Consider the following 21,846-nt stretch of genomic DNA (forward strand, 5'->3'; position numbering starts at 1 on the left):
GATAGCAGTGAAACAGAAGCTGTAAGGGATTAAAATGTTCCCTTATCTCTACAACTGTCTACTAGCCACCCTGACACTGCAAAATTCTGTCTACACACAGGAGTCTCTTTTTCAGCTGCTAAGCTCCTTGGGTATCACAGTGACCACTGCAAAGTCACAGATGCATACTTTCACATCCATAGATTATGTGGTAGACGATCTATTCTGCAAGGCCAGTCCACCTTTATAAAGGATTGCTCCAATTCAACAATGTTTCACTTTCTCCAGCTACAGTCTGCCTCAGTGCATCTTTTCCTGCAAACATTGGGACTCATAGCAGCTACAGTTTTACTAGCCCCATTGACCAGACACTACATGTAGATCCTACAATGAGCTCTCAAAATGCAGTGTTGCCAGGCCTTGGGTCTACGGTTGGATTATACCAGGATTTCTATGGATTGCAAGAATCACCTGCATGGTGGCTTCTTTAGCAAAAGACGTGGTTTTTCCTTAACTCTGAAGCACCTGTCAGAAAAGTTAATTAATACTTAATCTGATGTTGTCAGTTTTATTTAATACTTGACATATGGGTTCAGTTCCGAGCATCAGAACCGTCTTGGCCATTACTACAGCTCATGAGGACCAAAAAACTTTCAAGCCTAAGTCCTACCCAGAATGCTCCAAAATACCTCAGATCTCACTTGCCGCTTCCTGTGACAGACGCATCACCAATAGCTCTCAAGCTAAGTGAACTTTTTAATATATATTTGTTCCTTTTTCTCCGCAATAGTGTTTAGTGTTTATAATTTCTCTTGTTATAACGTTTTTACTGTTGCCTTTTAGCTACCCTTTCTTATTGCTCCTTTCTATTTGTCTCCTCAGCACTTCAGTGTTTTCTCTCACCTACCATCGTTGGTAGACTTTTTTTTTTCCATACTTGTTGATACTCTCCACTACCATAACTGGTAGACTTATATTTATATTCCTTTCTCTTTCTCTCGTTTAAAAAAAAAAATTTTTTTGTAAATTCTTACCCGTTAGTGTTTAGTTCTCTTTTCAGCATATAGTGTGTACGGTCGTGTTTACCTGTTTTTTTCTGGGTATCACAGCTGATAAAAGCAAAGTCACTTCTGGTTTCAAGAACTACCTGAAGTGTAATTGAAAGCTTCCAACTTTGGATGGGCATTCTTTATGTGTTTATTGCCTGGGCCCAGTGCACTTGCAGGAAGATTGTTCTATCTGTCATGGCTTCAGTCACCATGCCCTGGTAGACAGGAAAAACAAACTGATATTAAAAGGGTTGTTGAACTCTACCTTTGAGGAGACCATTCTCATCAGGAGACGAAGAGCAAAACTGACATCTTATTCCATTCTTCCTTTTCTTCTTCTTCGTCAAAGATTGAAAAATCCAAGAAAGATCAGTGCCAGCTTCTCCCACTGGTTCAAATACTAAGAAACTTAAAACCTGGGACCCTCTGTTACTGCGGAACCTAGACGAACTTTAAAGGATGCTTCAACACCATCTTTGGTGCTGACAGTTTCTCATTCACAGGTGCCAAAGTTGACGGCACAGACTAAAGGCCAGTCCTCCGATCCAGTAGCTTCAGTACTGCCTGTGTCCCAGGTACCAATGTCTGCATCGCCTTTAGAAAGTGCTGAATTCCTGTTCTTAGACTGCCCTAGGACCATGTACTCTCCATCCATTGACCCCTTTGCAGGTCAATTGCCTAGTCCATTTTTGGAACTTACTAGATCCTGTACGACCCCATCTATTTGTTCCAATAGAAGTCTGACAGAAATAGATGTGATGAGAATGGTAACTCATAGGGGCGAGGGGAATCTCAGGTGTGTCCTCTTTTCTAGCCCCTTCTGTGGCTAGACCTCCTCCTCCTTTAACCCCTTCTAGTCTTCCTCCTCTGACCTCCTCTCAGGCTTTAGAAATTACTGCTCTGACCATACCAGTGCCAGCTGCTTCGGTTCTTGTAAAATCTCTATATCTGGTACTGATTCCAACCCTGAGTTCTTCTTCCTTTTTGGATCCGGAGTCTTCTTGGGGTTGAAGGTGCACTGTTGGTTCCAAGGTGCAGGATTCCACTTCAGTTTTTTGGAGCCGTCTCTGCACGTTGGGGTTTCAGCATGCATTAGCTCGACTATGGCTTTGAAGGCTGTCTCTTCAGAGTGAATGAAGACCATGGTTCTGAGGTGGTCCTTCTCAGTTCCAGGCTCGTCTCCTTCTTTGGGGGGACCACCTTTCCAGGCTATGGAGAAGACCCTGTCCTCCATGGGCATTCAGTCAACCTCGCAGTTGTCAGAGCAGATCCCTGGTCCTTACCCTCATCCAGAGTCTCTACCAAATCCAACACTGGGACAGCGAGTACCAAAGCTGCAGGAGTCACCTGTTCAGGTACTAGTCTCTTCTGACACCTTTTCAGATCCTCCAACTGAAGAGGTTCCTCAGAAGAGAAAGTGTAAGAGGAAACTCTTAGATTCCCCAGAGGAATCCATCACACAGGACACTGACTATGATGAAGGGGAAGGTTCCCCACGGTCACTCACAGAAGATGTTTCCTTTGGGGACATCCTTGAAATCCTTAAGCAGAGAGGTGGTTGCACATCCCAAAAACACTCCTTGGAGGAATTGGTGTATCTGCAAGCTTTTGTTGCCTAACATTCTACCTCTTGGGTAACCCTGCCTGCTGATGAGCACATTAAGCTGATCTCTTAACAGGTGTGGAAGGCTCCTGATACTATAGTTCTCATCCCCAAGAGACCAGACAAAATTCTAACTGGTCCTGAGGATCATCAGTTTTGGGCGAAGGAGCTGGCCTTGGTGACAGCAGCAGCTACAAAGTAGGAACTGGTGGATGAAAGTTCCGCTATCCATTCTCCTAATAGAGAGTTCCTTCGATGGATATGTTTGACAAGTGGGTTTATACTTCATCAACCTTTGCTTTATGGTCATTGAACTTTATGGCACATTTCCCTAGATTGCAAAGGGATCTGATTAAGGAGTTATCAGATACCTTGGCAAGAGCCATATCTGATGAAGTCCAAGGTAAGGTTGCTTCTCATTTGGCCACCCTAGAGCCATATCAAATTCTTGCTTGAGACTTATTGCACATGCAGCTGAAGGGACTAGAGCAGTGGGATCAGGCGTAGCCATAAGGAGACACACCTGGATGCACTTATGCAAATTTGTGGAGCCACTCAAATCTTCATTCATCAATGCTCCTTTTGAAGGATCATCCCTTTTTGGCCCTAAGTTTCGAGACACCTTCTCCAGGTGTGAAAAGAATGAAAATACTTTCTGCAGTGGGCATACATTTTTCTACACCTTAATGGTCCTATTCCAAGAACTAGAGGAATGGGAAAATGTGGTTCAGAAAGTGCCAAGGGCCTTTCCAGGATACATGTGGCTCTGGCTTCCCTTAGGGCAGAGTGGGGAGCTTTAATGGATGATGCCGTGTACACAGCAGAGGTGATCCATCTAATCAGGGTTCCAGGGATACCTTCCCTGTAAAATCCTACCAGCACTCCTGAAAGGAGGCCTGATTGCTTTCCTCTGGAAGAAGTCGGGGGGCGATTATCCTTGCACCAACATGCCTGACTACAGATTGGATCCTTGGGTGCAAAGGATTATAACCAGAGGATGCGACATAACCTTTCTTTTTCTTCCACACAACACCAACAAAATCCCCGATGTTCCACCCAGTCAGAGGGAGCCAGCGGTGCTAGAAATTCAAAAACTGCTAGAAAAAAAGAGTCATCCAAGAGGTCCCGTCAGACCAGATAGAATCAGGGATTTACTCAAGATTCTTTTTATTGCCAAAGAAGACAAGGGACTGGAGACCAGTTTTGGATCTTAGTGTTTTGAACAAGTCTGTTTGACAGACAAAATTCGGATGGTCACAGTAAAGTCTATTCTCCCATTTCTAGGGAAAGACAATTTGGATGTGCTCGCTAGATCTCCAAGATGCATATTACTACATAGAAATGGACAAATACTCCAGGAGATTTCTCCTCTTCCAGCTAGGATCCAGTCATTATCAGTTCAGAGTTCTGCCTTTCGGTCTCACCACAGCCTCCAGGGTGTTCACCAAATGCATGGCAGTAGTAGCAGCTCATTTGAGACTGCAAGGATTCTGGGTGTTTCCGTACTTAGATGACTAGCTCATTACCGCTGCCTCCAGACATCTATTAGAACAAGCAAGAGACTACTTTCTCCAGACCTGTGCCAACCTGGGAATTATCGTAAATTACAAAAAATCACAACTGACACTCCAACACAAATTTTTAAATTCAGAGGAGCAGTACTAAATACCAATAATTGCATAGCCACCCTTCCCTTTCTAAGATTGCAAAAGATCAAGGGCCAAATGAAAAAGATTGTAAGACACAAGAGAGTAGCCATATGACTAGTCTTGCAGGCCATTCGATGGTGGCTGCTATTACAGTAGTCCATCTAGCAAGATTTCACATGAGAATTCTACAGTGGCTTCTAGCATCTCAGTGGTCCATACTGTATTAGCCAATGTCAAATCAGATTTTGATTACCAATCATTGCAAGAAAGACCTGGCTTGGTGGAGTCAGTGAGACAAAATTCTCTTGGGCCGTCCCTTTCTCTCATCTCAACCCCAAGCCATAGTGACTATGGATGCCTCCCAGATGGTGTGGCGGGCATTATCTGGGCAAGACGGTCCAAGCCACTTGATCCCCCATGGAGGCCAACTTGGATATCAATGTCCTGGAGATGAGGGCAGTGCTGTCAGCATTGCAGACCTTTCAAACTGCTCTCCCTCTGGGAATGTTTGTGATTCAAACAGACAATATATCTGTAGTTTGGTACATCAGCTAGCAGGGAGGAACCAAATCTTGCCCCCTTTGTCGAGAAGCTCTCAGAGTTTGGCAATAGGCGATCTCTTCCAATTGCTTTTTGATAGCAACACATATTCCGGGGAGTTCCAGAGTGATAGCAGACAAACTGAGCAGATGCACTCTCCTACTTCATGAGTGGTCTCTCAATCCCAAGGTGGTGGAAAAGATTTTTCGTCACTGGGGCCAGCCTTGCTGCGACCTATTTGCATTACCTCCTGAACAAGTGCAGCAGCTAGTTTGCCCTAGTCTCCCCTTTGGGGGACTTCCTGAGAGACCCTCTCCTACACAGTTGTCCCTACAGACTTCTTTACACCTTATCCCATTTCCATTAATTCCTCAATTTCTAAGGGAAGTGATCAGGTTGAAGAGCAAGGTAATCCTCATTGCTCCATTCTGGCCTTAACAGATTTGTTTCCACTTCCTTTGGCCTTATCTGATTTAGTGACCGTGGACTCTGGACCCAGATCCAGATCTCCTATCCTATCCAGAGGGATTAGTTCACCCAAACCTTCAAAACCTCAAGCTTAATGGCTTGGCTTCTCCAGTTCCATTGACTGCCAGGTGTGTAATAACCTTTCTTTCCCAGCTCATAAGAATCTGTTGGCCTTTCATAAACCTTACCAGAAAACTTTACAATAGTTAATGGAAAAGATTTTCCTATTGGGCTCATGATAATACCGTTGATCCCTTCTCCACTCCTATTGACATAGTCTTAGAATTCTTAGCTTTGCTCTTTGAAGAAGGAGTCTCTTCCTCTACTGTCATGGTTCGTCTAGCAGCTATTTCAGATTTTCATAATGGGTTTAAAGACTTCTCATTAATTTCTCATAAACTTTGCAAAACATTCTTAAAAGGCACCTTGATGTTAAGGCCTCCATATAAGGATCCATTTGCACCTTGGGATCTAAGTTTAGCATTACAGACTATAGTTCATTCCCCCTTTGAGCCTGCTGCCAACTGCGACCTGAAATTCTTATTTTGGAAAACTATTTTTCTGGTCACAATTAATTCTGCCAGAAGAATTTTGGAAATACTAGCCTTATCTTGACTACCATGTTTGATATTTCACAAAGACAGGGTCTCCTTGAGAATGAACCCTTTATTTTTACTGAAAGTGGTATCAGAAAAAAAATTCAGTCAGACAATCAGTTTGCCAGTATTCTTTCCCAGTTTCTCAAACATGTTTGCATTTATTGGTTGTGCATAGACAATTATCCTTCTATATTCATAGAACAAAATACATAAGAAAATCGGACCAATTGTTTGTTTCCTTTTCAAGTACCAGAATGAGTAAGCCAGTATGCAAGGCTACCTTATCTAGATGACTGAAAGATTGTATATCCTTCATATACAACAAGTGAAAAGTTGAATTGCCTGGGCCTGTTAGGGTACATTCTACTAAAGACACTGTTATTTGAGCAGTTTTTCATTCTAAAGCATCCATGGATGAAATTTGTGTAGCAGCAACATGGGCTACTCCACATACCTTTATTACTCATACAAACTGGACTTGATCTCTTGGGGAAGAGAATCATTTGGCTCTATGGTGCTCAGGAATACACTTCTATGAGTCCACCCAAGATCTAACGTGGCTGAGGACTCTGTCCCACTTGTCAAGGATTAAATGAAAATTGACATCAGATAAAGAAGTTATGTATTCACCATAAGGTTCCATCTGTGCTGTCGATCTTCATTTATCCTTGACTCTCCACCCTCCATCCCCTTTCTCTTCAGGCTCTTTGGTGGAACAAATTTTGGTCCTAACTATGAATGTTTTTCATTTATGACACTAGAACTGGTCTCTATAAAGGTGTTATGAGGAATATATTTCTGTCCTTTTTTATCTGCAAACCTAATCTGAAGTATTTTGGAGAGGAGCATTCTGGGTAGGACTTAGGCCTGAGTGTTTTTTTGGTTCTTGCGAGGTGTAGTAATGGCCGAGACTGTTCCAATACTTGGAAATTAACCCATATGTCAAGGATAAATGAAGACTGACAACACAGAAAGTTATGGTGTGTAGACAACTTCTTTTTTTTCCAGTCTGTATTTTATTTTTTGAAACCTTTCCATATTTCTCTTACCTATCGTATTTGAAAGTACCTTATATCTGCTATTGTTAGTAGTTATTTTTCCTTTCTTTGACCTTTGTACATGTCATACCTTTTTCAACCCCCTCAAAGATCCATTTATAAGAATCAAAGAGGTGGTAGGAAGATGTGGTTCAAGAAATCCTGGGGTCCTTTCCAGGACACGCGTGGGGTTAGTTCCACCAGGGGCAGAGGAGGGAACTCCAATGGTCAAAGCTGCGCCCCTGCAGCAGAGGGCCCTGACAAAACCAGGGGTCCAGAGATTCTTTCTTTGTCAGGCATTATCAGCGCTTCTGAAGGGAAGCCCAACTGTTCACCTCTGGAGGCAGTCAGGGGTCAATTATCCGTGCACTGGAGAGTCTGGCTAGACATAATAAAGATACTTGGGTGCAGAGGATTACTTCCTAAGGTTATATAATGCCCTTTTCCCTTCCACCTCCAGTCTCAAGAAAAATCCCCGATGTTCCACCCAGTCAGAGGGAACAAGCAGCAATTCAAATGCAAAAGCTGCTAGGAAAAAAAGAGTCATCTAAGAAATCCCATCAGACCAGATATAATCTGGAATTTACTCAAGGTTCCTTTTAGTACCAAAGAAAACAGGGAATTGGAGATCAATTTTGGATTGCTGCAATTTAAACAAGTCAGTTTGACGCACCAAGTTTTGGATGATCACAGTTCAGTCCATTCTCCCTTTTCTGGGCAAGGACAACTGGATGTGCTGGATAGACCTTCAGGATACGTACAATCACATAAAGATGAGCAGATGATCCAGAAGGCACTTTGCTTCTGTCTGGGAATCAGTCATTACCAGTTCTGAGTTCTGCCCTTTGGCCTCACCACAGCCCTCAGGGTGTTCACCAAATGTATGGCAATAGTAGCAAGTTCACTTGAGACTGCAAGGATTCTGGGTGTTTCTATATTTAGACAACTGGTTCATTACCACCCTGACCAGACATCAATAAATAAGAGCAAGACATCAGGTTCTACAGACGTGTTTTCATCTGGGGATAATCACAAACTACAACAAGTCTCAACTGGAACCTGTTCAGGATTTGTAATTTATAGTAGCACTGTTCAACACAAAGTCAATGATAGCTTCACTACTTCCCTCAAGGGTTCAAACTATAAGATCACAAGTCAGAAAAATAATTTGCAGTACCAAAATTTCAGCCACCTGGTCTTTCAAGCTCTAAGATCAATGTCAGCAGCAGTAACACTAGTGCCTTTTGCCAGATTTTACATCAGAATTCTACAGTGGATGTTAGCAGTTTAATGTTTGATTCTTTACCAATCTATATCAACTCTGATATGAATCACTCACATGTGCGTGAGGGACCTCAGGTGATGGATTCAATCAGATCAGGTTCTACAAGGCTGTCTGTTTGTTCACCCTCAGTCCAAGGCCATTTTGACCACAGATGCTTCCCAGTTGGGGTTGGGGAGGGCATTTTTGGGGGGAAACAGTCCAAGGCCCTTCAGGATGCTCTCCCTTTGGAGATGACTGCAATTCAAATGGACAATATGTCAATAGTTTGGTACATCAGTAAAACAAGGAGGGATCAGCTCTTATCCCTTGTGTAGAGAAGCGCTGAAAGTGTGACAATGAATGATCTCATCCAGCTGCTTTCTCATAGCAGTGCATATTCCGGGGAAGTTCAGTGTGATAGCAGACAAGCTGAGCAGGAGCATTCTACCTCATGAGTGGTCTCCCAGCAAGAATGTGATGGAAATGATTTTCCATCAGTTGAGCTTAGCTTTGCTGCAGTCTTTTTGTTTTTCCCCTAAACAACCTTGCTGCGATCTTTTTGCTTTTCCCCTAAACAACAAATGTATCAGCTCTACTTCACGACTGGCTCCCAGTCTAATTTATGCCTACCCACCAATCCCATTAATTCTGAAATTCATACAGAAAGCTGATATGTTGAAAAGCAAAGTCATCCTCATTGCACCCTACTGGCCTTGACAGATTTGACTATCCTTCCTTTGGCCTCAATTAGTTCACAAACCTTGGATTCTGGATCCAACTCCAAACCTTCTATCTCACCCGACAGGCATGATCCATCCTTACGGCTTGGCTTCTCCAATTCCATTAATAACCAGACAACCTGTGCTCTCTTCCCCTGTCCTACATGTACTTTTATCTTCACATAAACTTGTAACACGTAAACTCTATTCCAGTAAATGGAAAAGATTTGTGTACTGGGCACATCAAAATCTTGTTGAATCTTTTTTAGCTCTTGTACATAACATCAATGAATTTTTTACCCTACTTTTTAAAGAAGGAGCTAGTTCCTCACGTGTTAAAGTTCAGTTAGCAGTAAAATCAAACTTTCACACAGGATTTGAAGGTTCTCAGTAACCTGTCATAAGCTGTGCAGAGCTTTCCTGAGAGGCACTCTGCTTTTCAGACCTCCTTTTAAAGACCCTACTCCCCAATGGGACCTCAGTCTGATACTGCAGGCACTCATACATTCTCCCTTTGAACCAACAGCTAAGTGTTACCTTAAATATCCTACTTGGAAAATGTTTTTTCTAATAGCCATTACATCCGCCAGACGAATTTTAGAAATTCAAGCATTGTCTTCAAAATCTCCATACTTGATTTTTCATAAAGAGAGAGTTACATTATGAACGGATGCATCCTTTCTTCCTAAGGTGGCGTCAGAATCCAAATCAATCAGTCCATTAATTTGCCAGTTTTCTTACCCAATTTGCTATCAAAGGTGAATACATGTTACATTTACTGGATGCTCACAGACAATTGTTTTTATCTGCATAGAACAAAAGATATAAGAAAGACAGACCAGTTGCTTGTTTCCTTTGCTGACTTGAAATTGGGAAAACCAGTTATCAAAGTAACTTTAGCCAGATGGCTAACTGATCTATTTATAAAAAATTGGGTGTATGACCAACCAACCAGTATGAGTTCATTCAACTAACTCCATTGCAGTGTCTTCAGCTTTTCTTTCCAGGATGTCCATGGACAACATATGTGCAGCAGCTACTTGGGCCACTCCCCATACCTTTGTTACTCATTACATATTGGATCTGGTCTCCAGAGGTAGAACATCATTTGGTTCAGCTGTGCTCAGGAATATCCTTCCTTGAGTCCATGTAGATTTGAGGTAGCTGGGGACTCTGTCCCATCAGTTGAGGACAGAATGAAAATTGACAACATCAGATAAAGACGTTATGTACTTAGCATAATGTTCTATTTGTGTTGTCCATTTTCATTCTTCCTCAACTCCCCACCCACCAATCCCCATCCTTTGCAAACTTCTGGAAGAATGAGCCTTTAGGGGAAATCACTGTCCTTTGTACAGAACTCCAGATATAGTCTTTTCATGTACTGACTGCATGCTAGTCTTCACCTCCTTTATCTATGCTTAGTTAATTTTTCCTTTTGGGCAAAAATCAGCAAATAAGATCTGAAGTAACTTAGGGTGCTGGATTATAGGTAAAGGAGAAGCTTGAGAGTTTTTGGTTGCCACGAGATTTAGCAATGGCCGAGTTGGATCTGAGGGATCAGATCCAAACCCATCAGTTGAGGAAGAATGAAAATGTGCAGCACAAATGGAATGTTCTGGTAAGTACATAACTTTTTTTGGTACTTACATATTATCACAACCAGATTTGCAAGCAGACATAATTTGCAATGTTCTCGCAAAAGGAATTTATCTTATAGTGAAAATGGGTGTGTAAAATCCTAAGTACTATTTTATCACATTGGTCATGAAACAGGAACAGGAATAATGGCAAAATTCCTCTTCCTGGGTTGCGTCCTTTAGCGACGTAACTGGTACTTAAGTATTAAGAAGAGAAATTTTGCAATAATTATTTTTCAATTGATTAAGGTTATCTTACTTTAACTTTTTCATGATAATATTGTTGATATTTTAAAAACCTGATTGTTTCTGGAGGCAAGAGGTTGAGTGCTAGGCGGTAATAGAGAGCACTGCACTGAGCGTATGTCGCACTCGTACTCATAGACACGAGTTACACTCAGTCCAGCATTCTGCATTATCACCCAGTATATCATGGATATCAGTTACAAATATTCTTAACATTCAATGTGTGACAGCTACTTTCAATATGGACTGCGAGGAATGTGGACTTTTTAGGCCTATAAAATGAGCAACGTTTTTCATAATGACATAAAGTTGAGAGGTATGCTTGGCAGTGCACTGGAAGTTATAACCCTAATCATTACAGCAAACATATAATAACAATAACACAAGCTTGTTAATAACACTTGTCTTTAGTTTAATAACCTTGCGCAGAGTTAAAACAAATAACAGAAACAGCAACAAATACTTCATGGAATAACTCAGTCAACTGATTTAATGACAGCAGCTAAACGTGCTTCTTTGTACTGACACACTAATTAGACAAGTTCCATTATGCCTGCTTACAAATCTGGTTGCGATAATATTTAAAGGACCACTACAGGCAGACAATGAAAAAGCATATATTTTTTATCTTGCCATGATTTACTGCACTTCCTAAAGCTGCCAGCAGCAAAATAAGTGCTCTTTCCTAATTTTATTTTTTTTTACTCTTGTCTGCCCTCATGGGGCAGACATTGTGATTCCTTTGGAAAGCTAAATCTGTCTCAATGTGCAGACTATGAGAACAAATAACCCTACCATGTCAGACTAGACTTCCATTCACTTAGAATGGACCACCTAAAAAAAAATGCCAAGTTTGAGAGTCTGCAGCTCATGTGTCATTGACTGGTATGTGCTGAGTTTTACAAATGTTGTTCCTACTGATGGTACTACACATTCTCTGAAAGAAGCTTGCAAAAGTGTCAACAAATTACTGAGATAAAAAAGACTTTTCACAAGGAGAAGTTTTGCAAGTTTCAGTTCCTGGCCAAGTTACTCCTCCCATCTCCCCTCCTTCAGTGGGCTACAGTCTCACATTTCCAGCTTTACTAGATTCAGCTATTTAGTCAGCTTTGCATAACAATAGACATAAAAAAAATCACAGCCTGGTGTGCCACTAAATCTGTTCCCTTGTATGTCTCTATGTCTCTTCACTTCTGAATAGCATTTCCCAGGAATAAAATTAAAAAAAAAAAAAAAAAGCAAACGCATCAGTCCAGAGTTTAGGTCAGTCTATCCATTTAAAATTTGCATAGTAAAATATTCAACTTATAATGCATTTTGGCTGCTGACATGGTTATCTTTACATAGTTATTCTCTTATAGTACAACCTGAACGTATGGTATTTAATGATAAATTTTACAACAGTTCTCAGTTTCTTAACAATGACCTCCCAAGCCTCTGATGTGACCTAGTACTTTTTCTTACTATTGCTTTATCCAGTTTGCCTTGGTTGTATATCTGTAGCATGTCTCTCATCCTCTCAAATTAGGAATGAGTACTTATTTTGCTGCAGGTAGCTTTGGAAGGTGTAATAAATCATGGTAAGATAAAAAATATATGTTTTCTTCATCATTTGTCCGTAGTAGTCCTTTAAGTACCCTTCTTTTTTCGAAGCAGAGTAATGAAGATGTCCTTTGGCACAACACTTTCAGTCATGGTTCAAGGACTTTAAACTTTAAAATAATATCTGAATGATGAATGACTGTACTAAATTTCTCATAATACTTCAAAAGTCCTGATCTCTGATTAATTCTACATAACTGTGCTCCACAGTTTATGTACAGAGCTCAGATTTTATTTGTTTGTTCATACTTTATATGCTTGAATTTTCACAAAAATCACCACTAAATATTTTCATGCTGTTATGGAAACACATTTGACTTTTAAGCACACATTGCTGTCAGTGGATTTTCCAAGTAAAATATATATTTCTTTATGGCCTTTTCACTGGTAAACTGAGAATACTGTTACTGTTTGAAATGCAGGTTGCAGAGCTGATCCCTGATACCCCTCATACCCAGCATAACCTAGTGAGTTCAAGCAAGTATATTAGACAGAAACCAGATACTGGCAAAACTCAGCAGCGGAGGAACCTGGGTCAGCACCATTCCCTAGAGAACTGGCAGCGTCACATGGCAGAGAGGAAGAAGCAACAAGGATTCATCTCCAGTGAGTGTGCCATTAAATCACTTCTTCCTATTTAAGGGTAACATGGGTAGTGTAATTGCTGGCAGGTACAGGAGCTATGCTTTAAAGTTGGTTGACATCCTTGCAAGCCATAAATGTTTGCTTTAATGATTTTATTCATGCATCCCTCCTTGTAAGGCTTATGCCTTTTAACTTGTTTTGTATTTCATTTTATTTATTTTCAGTGATACTGAATTTCATTAATTTAGTTTCTCTTACTTTATTTTTACTGTGTTATTGAGATGGTTTCCATAAATATGCTGAACTTTCTGTCAGCAAAGTCCTCTTGTTACTAATTTGCCTACAGGTTCTTCAGTCATCTCACTCATGAAGCAGTAGAGTATTTTGCTAAGAATGTGCTCCTTCTCAAACTCATATTTGCCCCTTGTTACTTTATCCTTTTCACAATGAATAGTAACATAGTAAAATGCCGTACACAATATCTCTCATTTTATCATATTCTTTGATGCCACGATACACTATTTTACTGCATTCATTATTATAAATACTCTTCATTTAACTGAACAAGTGGCCTTTCTTTTCCTAGCTATGCTGTACAAGTTCCTCCACGTTGATTTCTTTCCATTTCTTGCAGCTGGGCTGTCTGTAATCACCAGTGCACACCTGGCACAGGTGTTTTTATCCTTAAAAGGCCACCTGTTATATTATGCAACACTGAAAGAAACTTCTTTATACTTGCCCTTACAGTTTTCACTTCTCTTCCGAATGACGTAAGAAACACATCTTTACTTTCACTTTTTAAGCACTTTGTCATAACCTGTCTTAATGAGTTCATCCAGTGTAAATGTTTTATTACTAACATGACTTAACTAACTAAATCTCATTTTAATATATTCCAAGCTGCTTTTTACAGAGGAAAAGCCCTTCTATGATAATCCACTGAGAATATAAACATATGCTTCATTGCTGGGTTCTCATGTGCTCCTTTACTGGATCCTTGCAACAGATCTGTTTTAATTTTCTGAACTGTACATTTCATATTGTATATTTCATCCATGAGTTTCATGCAATTTATGGTCCTCATGGTATATATTATTGCTTGTTAATACTTAACAGAGTTTACTTTTATTGTTTTATGTCTACTAATTTGTTAGTCTGAGGTCTGTTTGACTGGAGTATATTGTACTGTTTTATCTGACTAGCCAAGATTATGGCTGAAAGGGTGGTTATACCAGCCAAATTTACCTAGTTAACAAACAGAAAAAAAATAACCCATTGTGCCTTTGGTTTATTTTCAGTTAAGACTTTACTTTAGAGATGAAGATGGGTTTGGGTCAGGTTACCATGGAAATTTCACTACTTTTGTCAGGGGCACTGCAGACAGCATGTACAAGTAATGGAGGAGGTCATACAGCAGAGAAATGCAGTTATGTCATAGACTGTGACTATGAAGATGTGAAAAAAATGTGGAAAAATTGCAAGGGAAGGTGATGTTGTACTGTGCTTTGAAAGTAGTAGGGAAAAAACTACCCATTGAAGGAGTTTTCTAGTTGCACAAGTTAACAGACTCACGGGTAGAATTTTATGAAAGCAGGTTGAGATGGAGTGATTTTTTTAAAGGAGGAAACTGAGGGTGTAGGGTTGTATTATGGAGTTAGGTGGAAGTAGGAAATTAGATGATATGATGAAGCAAGGGAATGATGATGTTATAGACCATGTGAGCATCCTGATGGAAAAAGTTGAAAAGTAAAAAGGCAGGAGATCACATGCATTTCCCTAATGGTAACTGTGAGTGGAAACAGAATGCAGAATGCTTAAAGGAGAAACATGATCATGGTGGGATACAGTGGATTTGTTATATCATCTGAGCGCAGGTACTTTTTTCAACTCGGTGTGATTTATTGGGACATTTTCATGCATATTAATAGTAATATAATAAAGAGCATTGATTGTGAGCATCAGCAGTTCTGAATACCTCAAATATTTGTGATTGACAATAAACGTAAAAATATTCAAAGAACGCTGTTATTGGGAAATAGGCAAAAATCATTTAATCTCATTCAGATAAGTAGATACCCATGCAACTAAAAGGCAGGAGAACAAAAGAAGGACGCTGTCTACTGTATCATGGAAAAACCGTCAAGAAGTACAAAATCAGTTTAATCTGAGTGCCCTACTAGCCAAGTGATAAGCCATGCAACTAAAATGCAGCATCACAAATGAGAGGAACATCCTAATTGACTTGTAGACTTGTCCCATGATAGTGCAGTCTCAGAGCTGGGGTATATGAGTAGCTGGAAATCTAAAGGATTATGTGTTCCATATGGGGGTGAAGGGGGTCTTGCTTACCTCCAAAAAATGCTTATTTAACAAAAATTGCAACAATTTAATGTGAAACCACAGCAATTGAGATGTTGGTTTGTTGATAAGCTGGTTTTCAGAAATGTCTGCAATTTCGATTGTTGGACCTCAGTGAGTTTTCTTTTTTCTTATTTAAGCTGATTAAGTTTGATGTTGAAAAAATGGACAAGACCCTCCATGAAAAAAAGGCAAAGCGATTCTTTCCTTTCCCCTTCACCACTCTTAGATATCAACCTCAAAGACAATGGAGAAGCGTCTTCTAAATGCTTTATCCCATGCATGGGTACCCTCAAATTATCTATAGTATGATCTCACTTATTCTCATTATGGATAATATATAATTATTGACCACGAGATGAGTAAGGCCAATCTATAACCAAATGGGATAGGTTATTTCAAGCGCAAAAAGGGAAACTGGCTAGGCTTAAAATGGCTCACAAGGGCATCTTGCATAGGCTGTCTGTAAACTGGTGAGCCTATGAGAGAAACAGTGTACACATTACATGTAACATTTCTAAGATAGAAATTCCATTTCATTTTATTGTCACATACTTTTTTGAGCTGTTGTCATTTCATCTAAGCTAGGAATAGTTGAATGCTTCCAAGTCTTCAGCAGTGGAATTTCTCCAGAGATGATCATGATGTCATTTGTCTCTTGTTTGTAATACTGCTTTTTTAAACCTGATTGATGAATACCAAGAATGTAGAATACGTATTGCATAAATGTATCACGCCAAGCACAATCCTAGCATCATAGCAAATCATACTAAGCAAGATCATCACATGGTATCAAGCACTGCTCCCAGAAGTCCGTACTTTGGTCAGCTGATGTTCACTCTGATATATATCCTTTTGATAAATTTGGTGGTAAAGTAAATATTATACAAATGGACATCGGACGTGTTAGAAGACTTGCTTTGAAGGGTGACTGCAAGTTAGCTAAAAAAATTTTATATTCATCAAGTAACAGCCAACAATTAAATTTCTCATTTCAAACGGAAAGTGTGATAGTAAACAACATCATATAACCCATATGATTTTAGACCCTTGTTAATTTCATTGCTCTTTTCTTGAAGCCAGTTAGGCAATGTTTTTAACTACTTCTCTGAAATTATACCTGCCAAGATAGCTTGTTTAATTTGGAATAATTTGAAATGTATGCCTTCTACTAAAGTAATCTGGGAATTTAGCTCAACTAGAGAGTTTAACAATTCCTTTTTTGTTAAATCGGATGTTTTACATCCTTATAGTTTTGTAGTTATATAGCCACATTTTTAGACTGAGGAGAAATTGAAGTTATGGGTACCAGGTTTTGCTCTTTATCTGTCTTACGAGTTAAGTCTACAGGATAACTAAAAGTTGACCATTCCGTGAGTGAAGCTGTGAGAAGGGAAAGCCTTAGTTTTATAGGAAATCTATGACAGGTAGTCTGAAGTAGGGCATTAAACATTTTCAGACAGATAATTTATGTAGTTCCAAGTGATAAAATCGCTGAGAATATATGGGAAGAATGTACTGATTGTGGACTAGAGAAAAAACAGGATATCACTTTTTCAAACTCAAGAGAAATTACAGTTTTTATTTGTAAACTTGGAGCAAATAGAGGAAGATTGATAATATGACATTACTGATTATAACTTGACAGTTAAAAAATTAAATATATCTTTATTTGTCTATATCTTATATTGCATACATATAGATGTAGATATAGGTATGGATTTACTTCATCATGTCGATGTACCATATTATAGAAACTAATTTTTTCAACACCATAACATCAAAAGCTGACTTAGTCGAACTCCCGGAACAGCGAAAACGGCTTCCAGGAATGTAACCACTTGGCCACCATTGAAAAACAGCAAAATGAAGCACACAAAACCCACCAAAGTGGGGGGCTGTGCTCCCCCTCAACTAAATATATCATCTCCTAGATTGCACTAGTGTGGGGAAAAGGGCAAAGTTCTCCATGGTGGCCAAGTGGTTGCATTCCCCAGAAGCCATTTTCACTGTTCCAGGAGTTCACCTAAATCAACTTTCGATGTTATGGTGTTAACAAAATGAGTTTCGAAATTATGGTATGTCCATATTATGAAGAAGAACCTTATGTATACATACAAATATATATATATATATATATATATATATATGTGTGTGTGTGTGTGTGTGTGTGTGTGTGTGTGTGTGTGTGTGTGTGTGTGTGTGTGTGTGTGTGTGTGTGTTTGTGTATGTATGTATGTGTATGTATATAGTTGATCCTTGCTGGTTGTAAGTTTGTTTCACTGAATGAGATTTACATGGAGGATAGGACTTCTTCTACTTGCAAAATTCATGTTTAAGCCTGTACCAGTTGTGACGCCTGTGCCCTGGCCCAGCAATCAAGGAGCCTCAATCCTCACCACTAACACCAGAGAGGGTGTCTCATATAAGAGGAAAGGATAACAAATACACACAGTAAAGTACAATTTCCCTTAAGTGCACACAGAGATCACAGTCAGTCTGGGGCTGGTTGCTCCCTTGCTCCCCAGGTCCTCAATAAGACTCCCCACTGGCACAGCTATAAGTCCAGATCTCAGCCTAGCTGGCAAGCTAACCACTACCCTCTCTGTCCAGTCAGTGCTTCGGGTCCCTGACCAAGTAGCTGACACACACACACACACACACACACACACACACACACACACACACACACACACTTTAAGATAAGTATTTATACAACTTCACAGATACTCCTGGGAAAGGCTGACACAGATTCTCCAGCTGTGCCCCTTTACCCAGACTGTTTGGTAGTACTTACTGCCAACACCGGCTAATAATTATCAGCTACCCTAAGGCCCTTAAAAGGGTGTTCAATTATTACTGTGCAATATTACTATCCAATAGTAGTGTAACTTAAACAATCAAGGCTTATTGGAAGGGCTTAGTACAATATCACTTATAAGCATTGTACTCTAGAGCTTAAATTATCTCTACATAAACCAGTCACAGTTAAAAGGTTTTAAAATATTTAATAATAAATAATTAAAACCACAAGACAATACTACTACACCACATTGTTATTCAAGAGTTCAGAGAGCACACAGAAACTTAAAATAATTCAGTAGTACAGTTCTGACATAACAGAAAAACACTTAATCTAATCTTTATAGTCGTAGCTATTTCTACAAAAACACACTTCTAAGATAACTTACTTACATAGAGCAAGGCAGTGCTGAGTTGAATAGTCAGATAAAAATGCTTACAGTCTATCTCTGAGCAATAGTTTTTAAAATCACTCACAAACATTTCTGCGGGGCCCTCCCATATTACATCATTTTGACACTTAGGTTTTCCGAGTATACACATTACATCATTTTGACACTTAGTCTGGAGTTCCCAGGCCAACAGGCTACATTATTTAGCAAGCTAACACCTGCTCAGTGAACTACAACAATAAAACACATTTTACATGTACACTCTAGTAATTAATCCTTAAGTTAAAACAATAGAAAGAATGTGCTAGCTCGGACAGGCTGACTCCGAGCTCTACAGATCAAAGGATAGATTTGAAATAATTTTAACTTCAAAATAAAGATTTGAAATGTTGCCTTAGTTTTCCTTACAGCATACGGCAATGTTGCTACAATCTTGAAGTTCAACATTTTGCAGTTTTTTTTTCATTTAAGAAGCAAGCCTGTATTTTACATTTATATTTACAAATGACAGAATTATCTGCACAGTTCTATCTGGCTAGGCTGGCAGCCTTCACCGATCTTCCCCAATCTTCACACCAGTGTTTGTAGATGAATTCTGCATGAAGGATGTGTTATCCCCTGCAAGAACCATGTTAAAGCCCATTACAGTATTTTAGTTGAACAAACTTTGATGTAATAGGCTGCTTAGTTTAGGAGTCTACTAAATGAATGGTCGATGGTAATAAGTAATACAATTACACACACACACACACACACACACACACACACACACACACACACACACACACACTTTCAGGAATGAGGAAGTGCATTCAAATCATATTCCTTTGTGCTTAAACTAGTGTGGGACTGTTATGTAAGTGAGATTCACATTTGCTGAATCTAGACTGTTTGGCATTATCTCAGCACCAAAACCAGCCATCTTACATTAAGTGGGCCCCTGCACCCTTGTGGCAGAAGAGTGTAGCAAAGGAACCATCTGAGTTGGAGGTTGTTGGAATAAGGCTCAGCATTTCCATTGGCCAGCTTGTTTGAAAATTGCTTAACTTACCTTGTATTTAGGCATCATGTTTACAGCTGTCCTCATTAAAGTAAGCAAAATTACACCTAGTATTATGGACATTCAGTTTTCCTTCTTTTCTCCTGCCAGCCTGATTGACATGGGTATCTTGAGGCAGTGCAGCAATTACCTCATGTACACTGAAACCCACTACTCTTAAACCATTCAAGCTCAATTTGTTACTGATGCATATACACTAAGAATTTGGAATCCTTGCTCTCTCATTTACAGAACAGTGACTCTGAACTGGTTGTCAGCCGACATGCTACACCTCCTGCACAAGCCAAGCTCTCAACACATAAACCATAATATGCGGAGGTACTCACCAGAAATTTACCTAAACACCAGAGACCTCCAAAACACAAACATGTTTCACCTAATACAGTACCTAAAGCACTCAATACACACAAAACCACAAGCACAAGTATCTCATCAAACAAGCCCCTAAGACAAAGCACATCTAAACCAAATTTTTGGTCATAGGCGACCCTGTAGTGAGACACACAGATGTCCCACTCACCAGGCTAGACAAGGAGAAGGTTACTGTCAGCTGTCTTTCGGGTACTAGGATCCTACAGATCACACATGCACTCAAGTCTGTCCACAACAAGTACCAGTATGACTCCATCATAGTTCATGTTGGTGTGAATGACTTGAGATGTACCTCACTGGACTATATGAAAAGAGATATGACTAAGCTCTCTGAATATGTGTCTCAGGCAAGTATGTCCCTAGTCTTGAAAAGCATACTACCTTCACCTAAAATGATAGCACAATATAAACAAAAATAATTGACTTCAACAATTGGCTTAGTTTCTGGTGTCATTCTAAGGAGATCCAGAACCTGTCAGCCTGGTATGACATGGTAGATAGACCATGCTGCTTTGCCAGAGATGGTCTTCATCTGTCACCTCTGGGATTTTGGTTACTGGCTAAGGATGTTGCCTCCCCCATAGTGCTTTTTATAGGCAATGTCACAACAAAGTTCCCAACATAATATCTTCAAAAAGCATCTTCAAGGTTATACTGCTAAATGATAGGCATTTAAACCTCAAACTGCACTCATTGTAATCAGCCCTCATCTTATAAGATGACTGAAAGTGTGAGAACTAAAAGAGGTGGAGTATCAATATTCATCAAAGATAAATAATATCAAGATTGGTTAAACAAAATGATTCCCTTGAACTAATCCAGTTCCAAATGTCTATAGTTAAGACCCCTCTCCAGTTTATTGCCAGTTATAGGACCCCCTCCATGAACCAGGATACACACACTGCATTCTTGGATCTAATTGAACTCTCAAGGTACAGCCAAACACCCTGGTATTAGGTGACTTTAACTACCCATCTATAGATTGTGTAAATTATGCATATACTAACACACTTGCCCAAAGGTTCGTGAACTTCATGAACTCCAATGCTCTGGACCAGCTGGTTGACATCCCCACATGGGGCACAAACATTCTTGATCTGATGCTCACTAGCATGTGTGATCATTGCATCACCACATGTGTGCAGCCCTCTTCAGTGAGGTCGGATCATAGATCAGTTTAGAAGTAACGATAACGTCTGCCCCCCCCCCCCATTAGCAGCAATTAGATTAAAAAACTTCTCCAAAACCAATTACAGCTTAATACATGATGGCATTAATAGCTTCATAGCCCGTACCCTCATTGAGGGCATGAACACCTATACTGGGATTTACACCAATGCCTTGTATAAGTATCTATACAAATGTATTGACCCAGCAGTACCTGATAGGATCAAAACAAGATCCTCAAGAAAGAACAGGCCTGCCTGGTGGACATTTGCCATTAACAGGTTATACAGTAAGAGAAAGAAATTGCTGTGTAAGAGCAAGAAAGAATGGTCTCTGAATTAGAACCATTCCCTCCTTGGCTTAAACAAGCAAATAAGACACCTCATAAAGCATTCTAAAGCTAACAATGAATCCAGATTAGCCTCCTTCGCTAAGGAAACCATAAGGTCTTTTTTAGCTATGTCAGAAACCTTAAAGGAAAAACACAGATCTGCGCAGAACTGGTTGTTGATGGCACCACATATACTGAACCCGTGGAAATAGCCAACCCTACTAGCTGACAGGCTCAGTGTAAACCTCTCCCCCATCCCCGCCACATATCCTCCAGAGCATCCCTAGCATCTGTCCTCCACTTAATATCTCCAAGGAGTATGTTCTAAACACTCTCTCCAAAGCCTATAACACAGCCTCTATGGGACCTGATAATATCCCAGGC

The 21,846-nt window shown here is 39.9% G+C and overlaps 1 protein-coding gene across 1 annotated transcript in view; it reads left to right on the forward strand.

Moving 5' to 3' along the window:
- Positions 1–21,846, forward strand: part of LOC122817266 (MYCBP associated protein) — a 2,683,797-nt gene that overhangs the window by 838,265 nt on the left and 1,823,686 nt on the right. Inside the window, exon 5 of the mRNA XM_044090481.1 lies at positions 12,818–13,001. Coding sequence (XP_043946416.1) covers positions 12,818–13,001 — 184 coding nt within the window. The remainder of the gene's footprint in view (positions 1–12,817; positions 13,002–21,846) is intronic.

The sequence above is a fragment of the Protopterus annectens genome, chromosome 12.part0 (assembly GCF_019279795.1).
Source record: "Protopterus annectens isolate FY-2018-M chromosome 12.part0, PAN1.0, whole genome shotgun sequence".
NCBI classification, from domain to species: Eukaryota; Metazoa; Chordata; order Ceratodontiformes; family Protopteridae; genus Protopterus; species Protopterus annectens.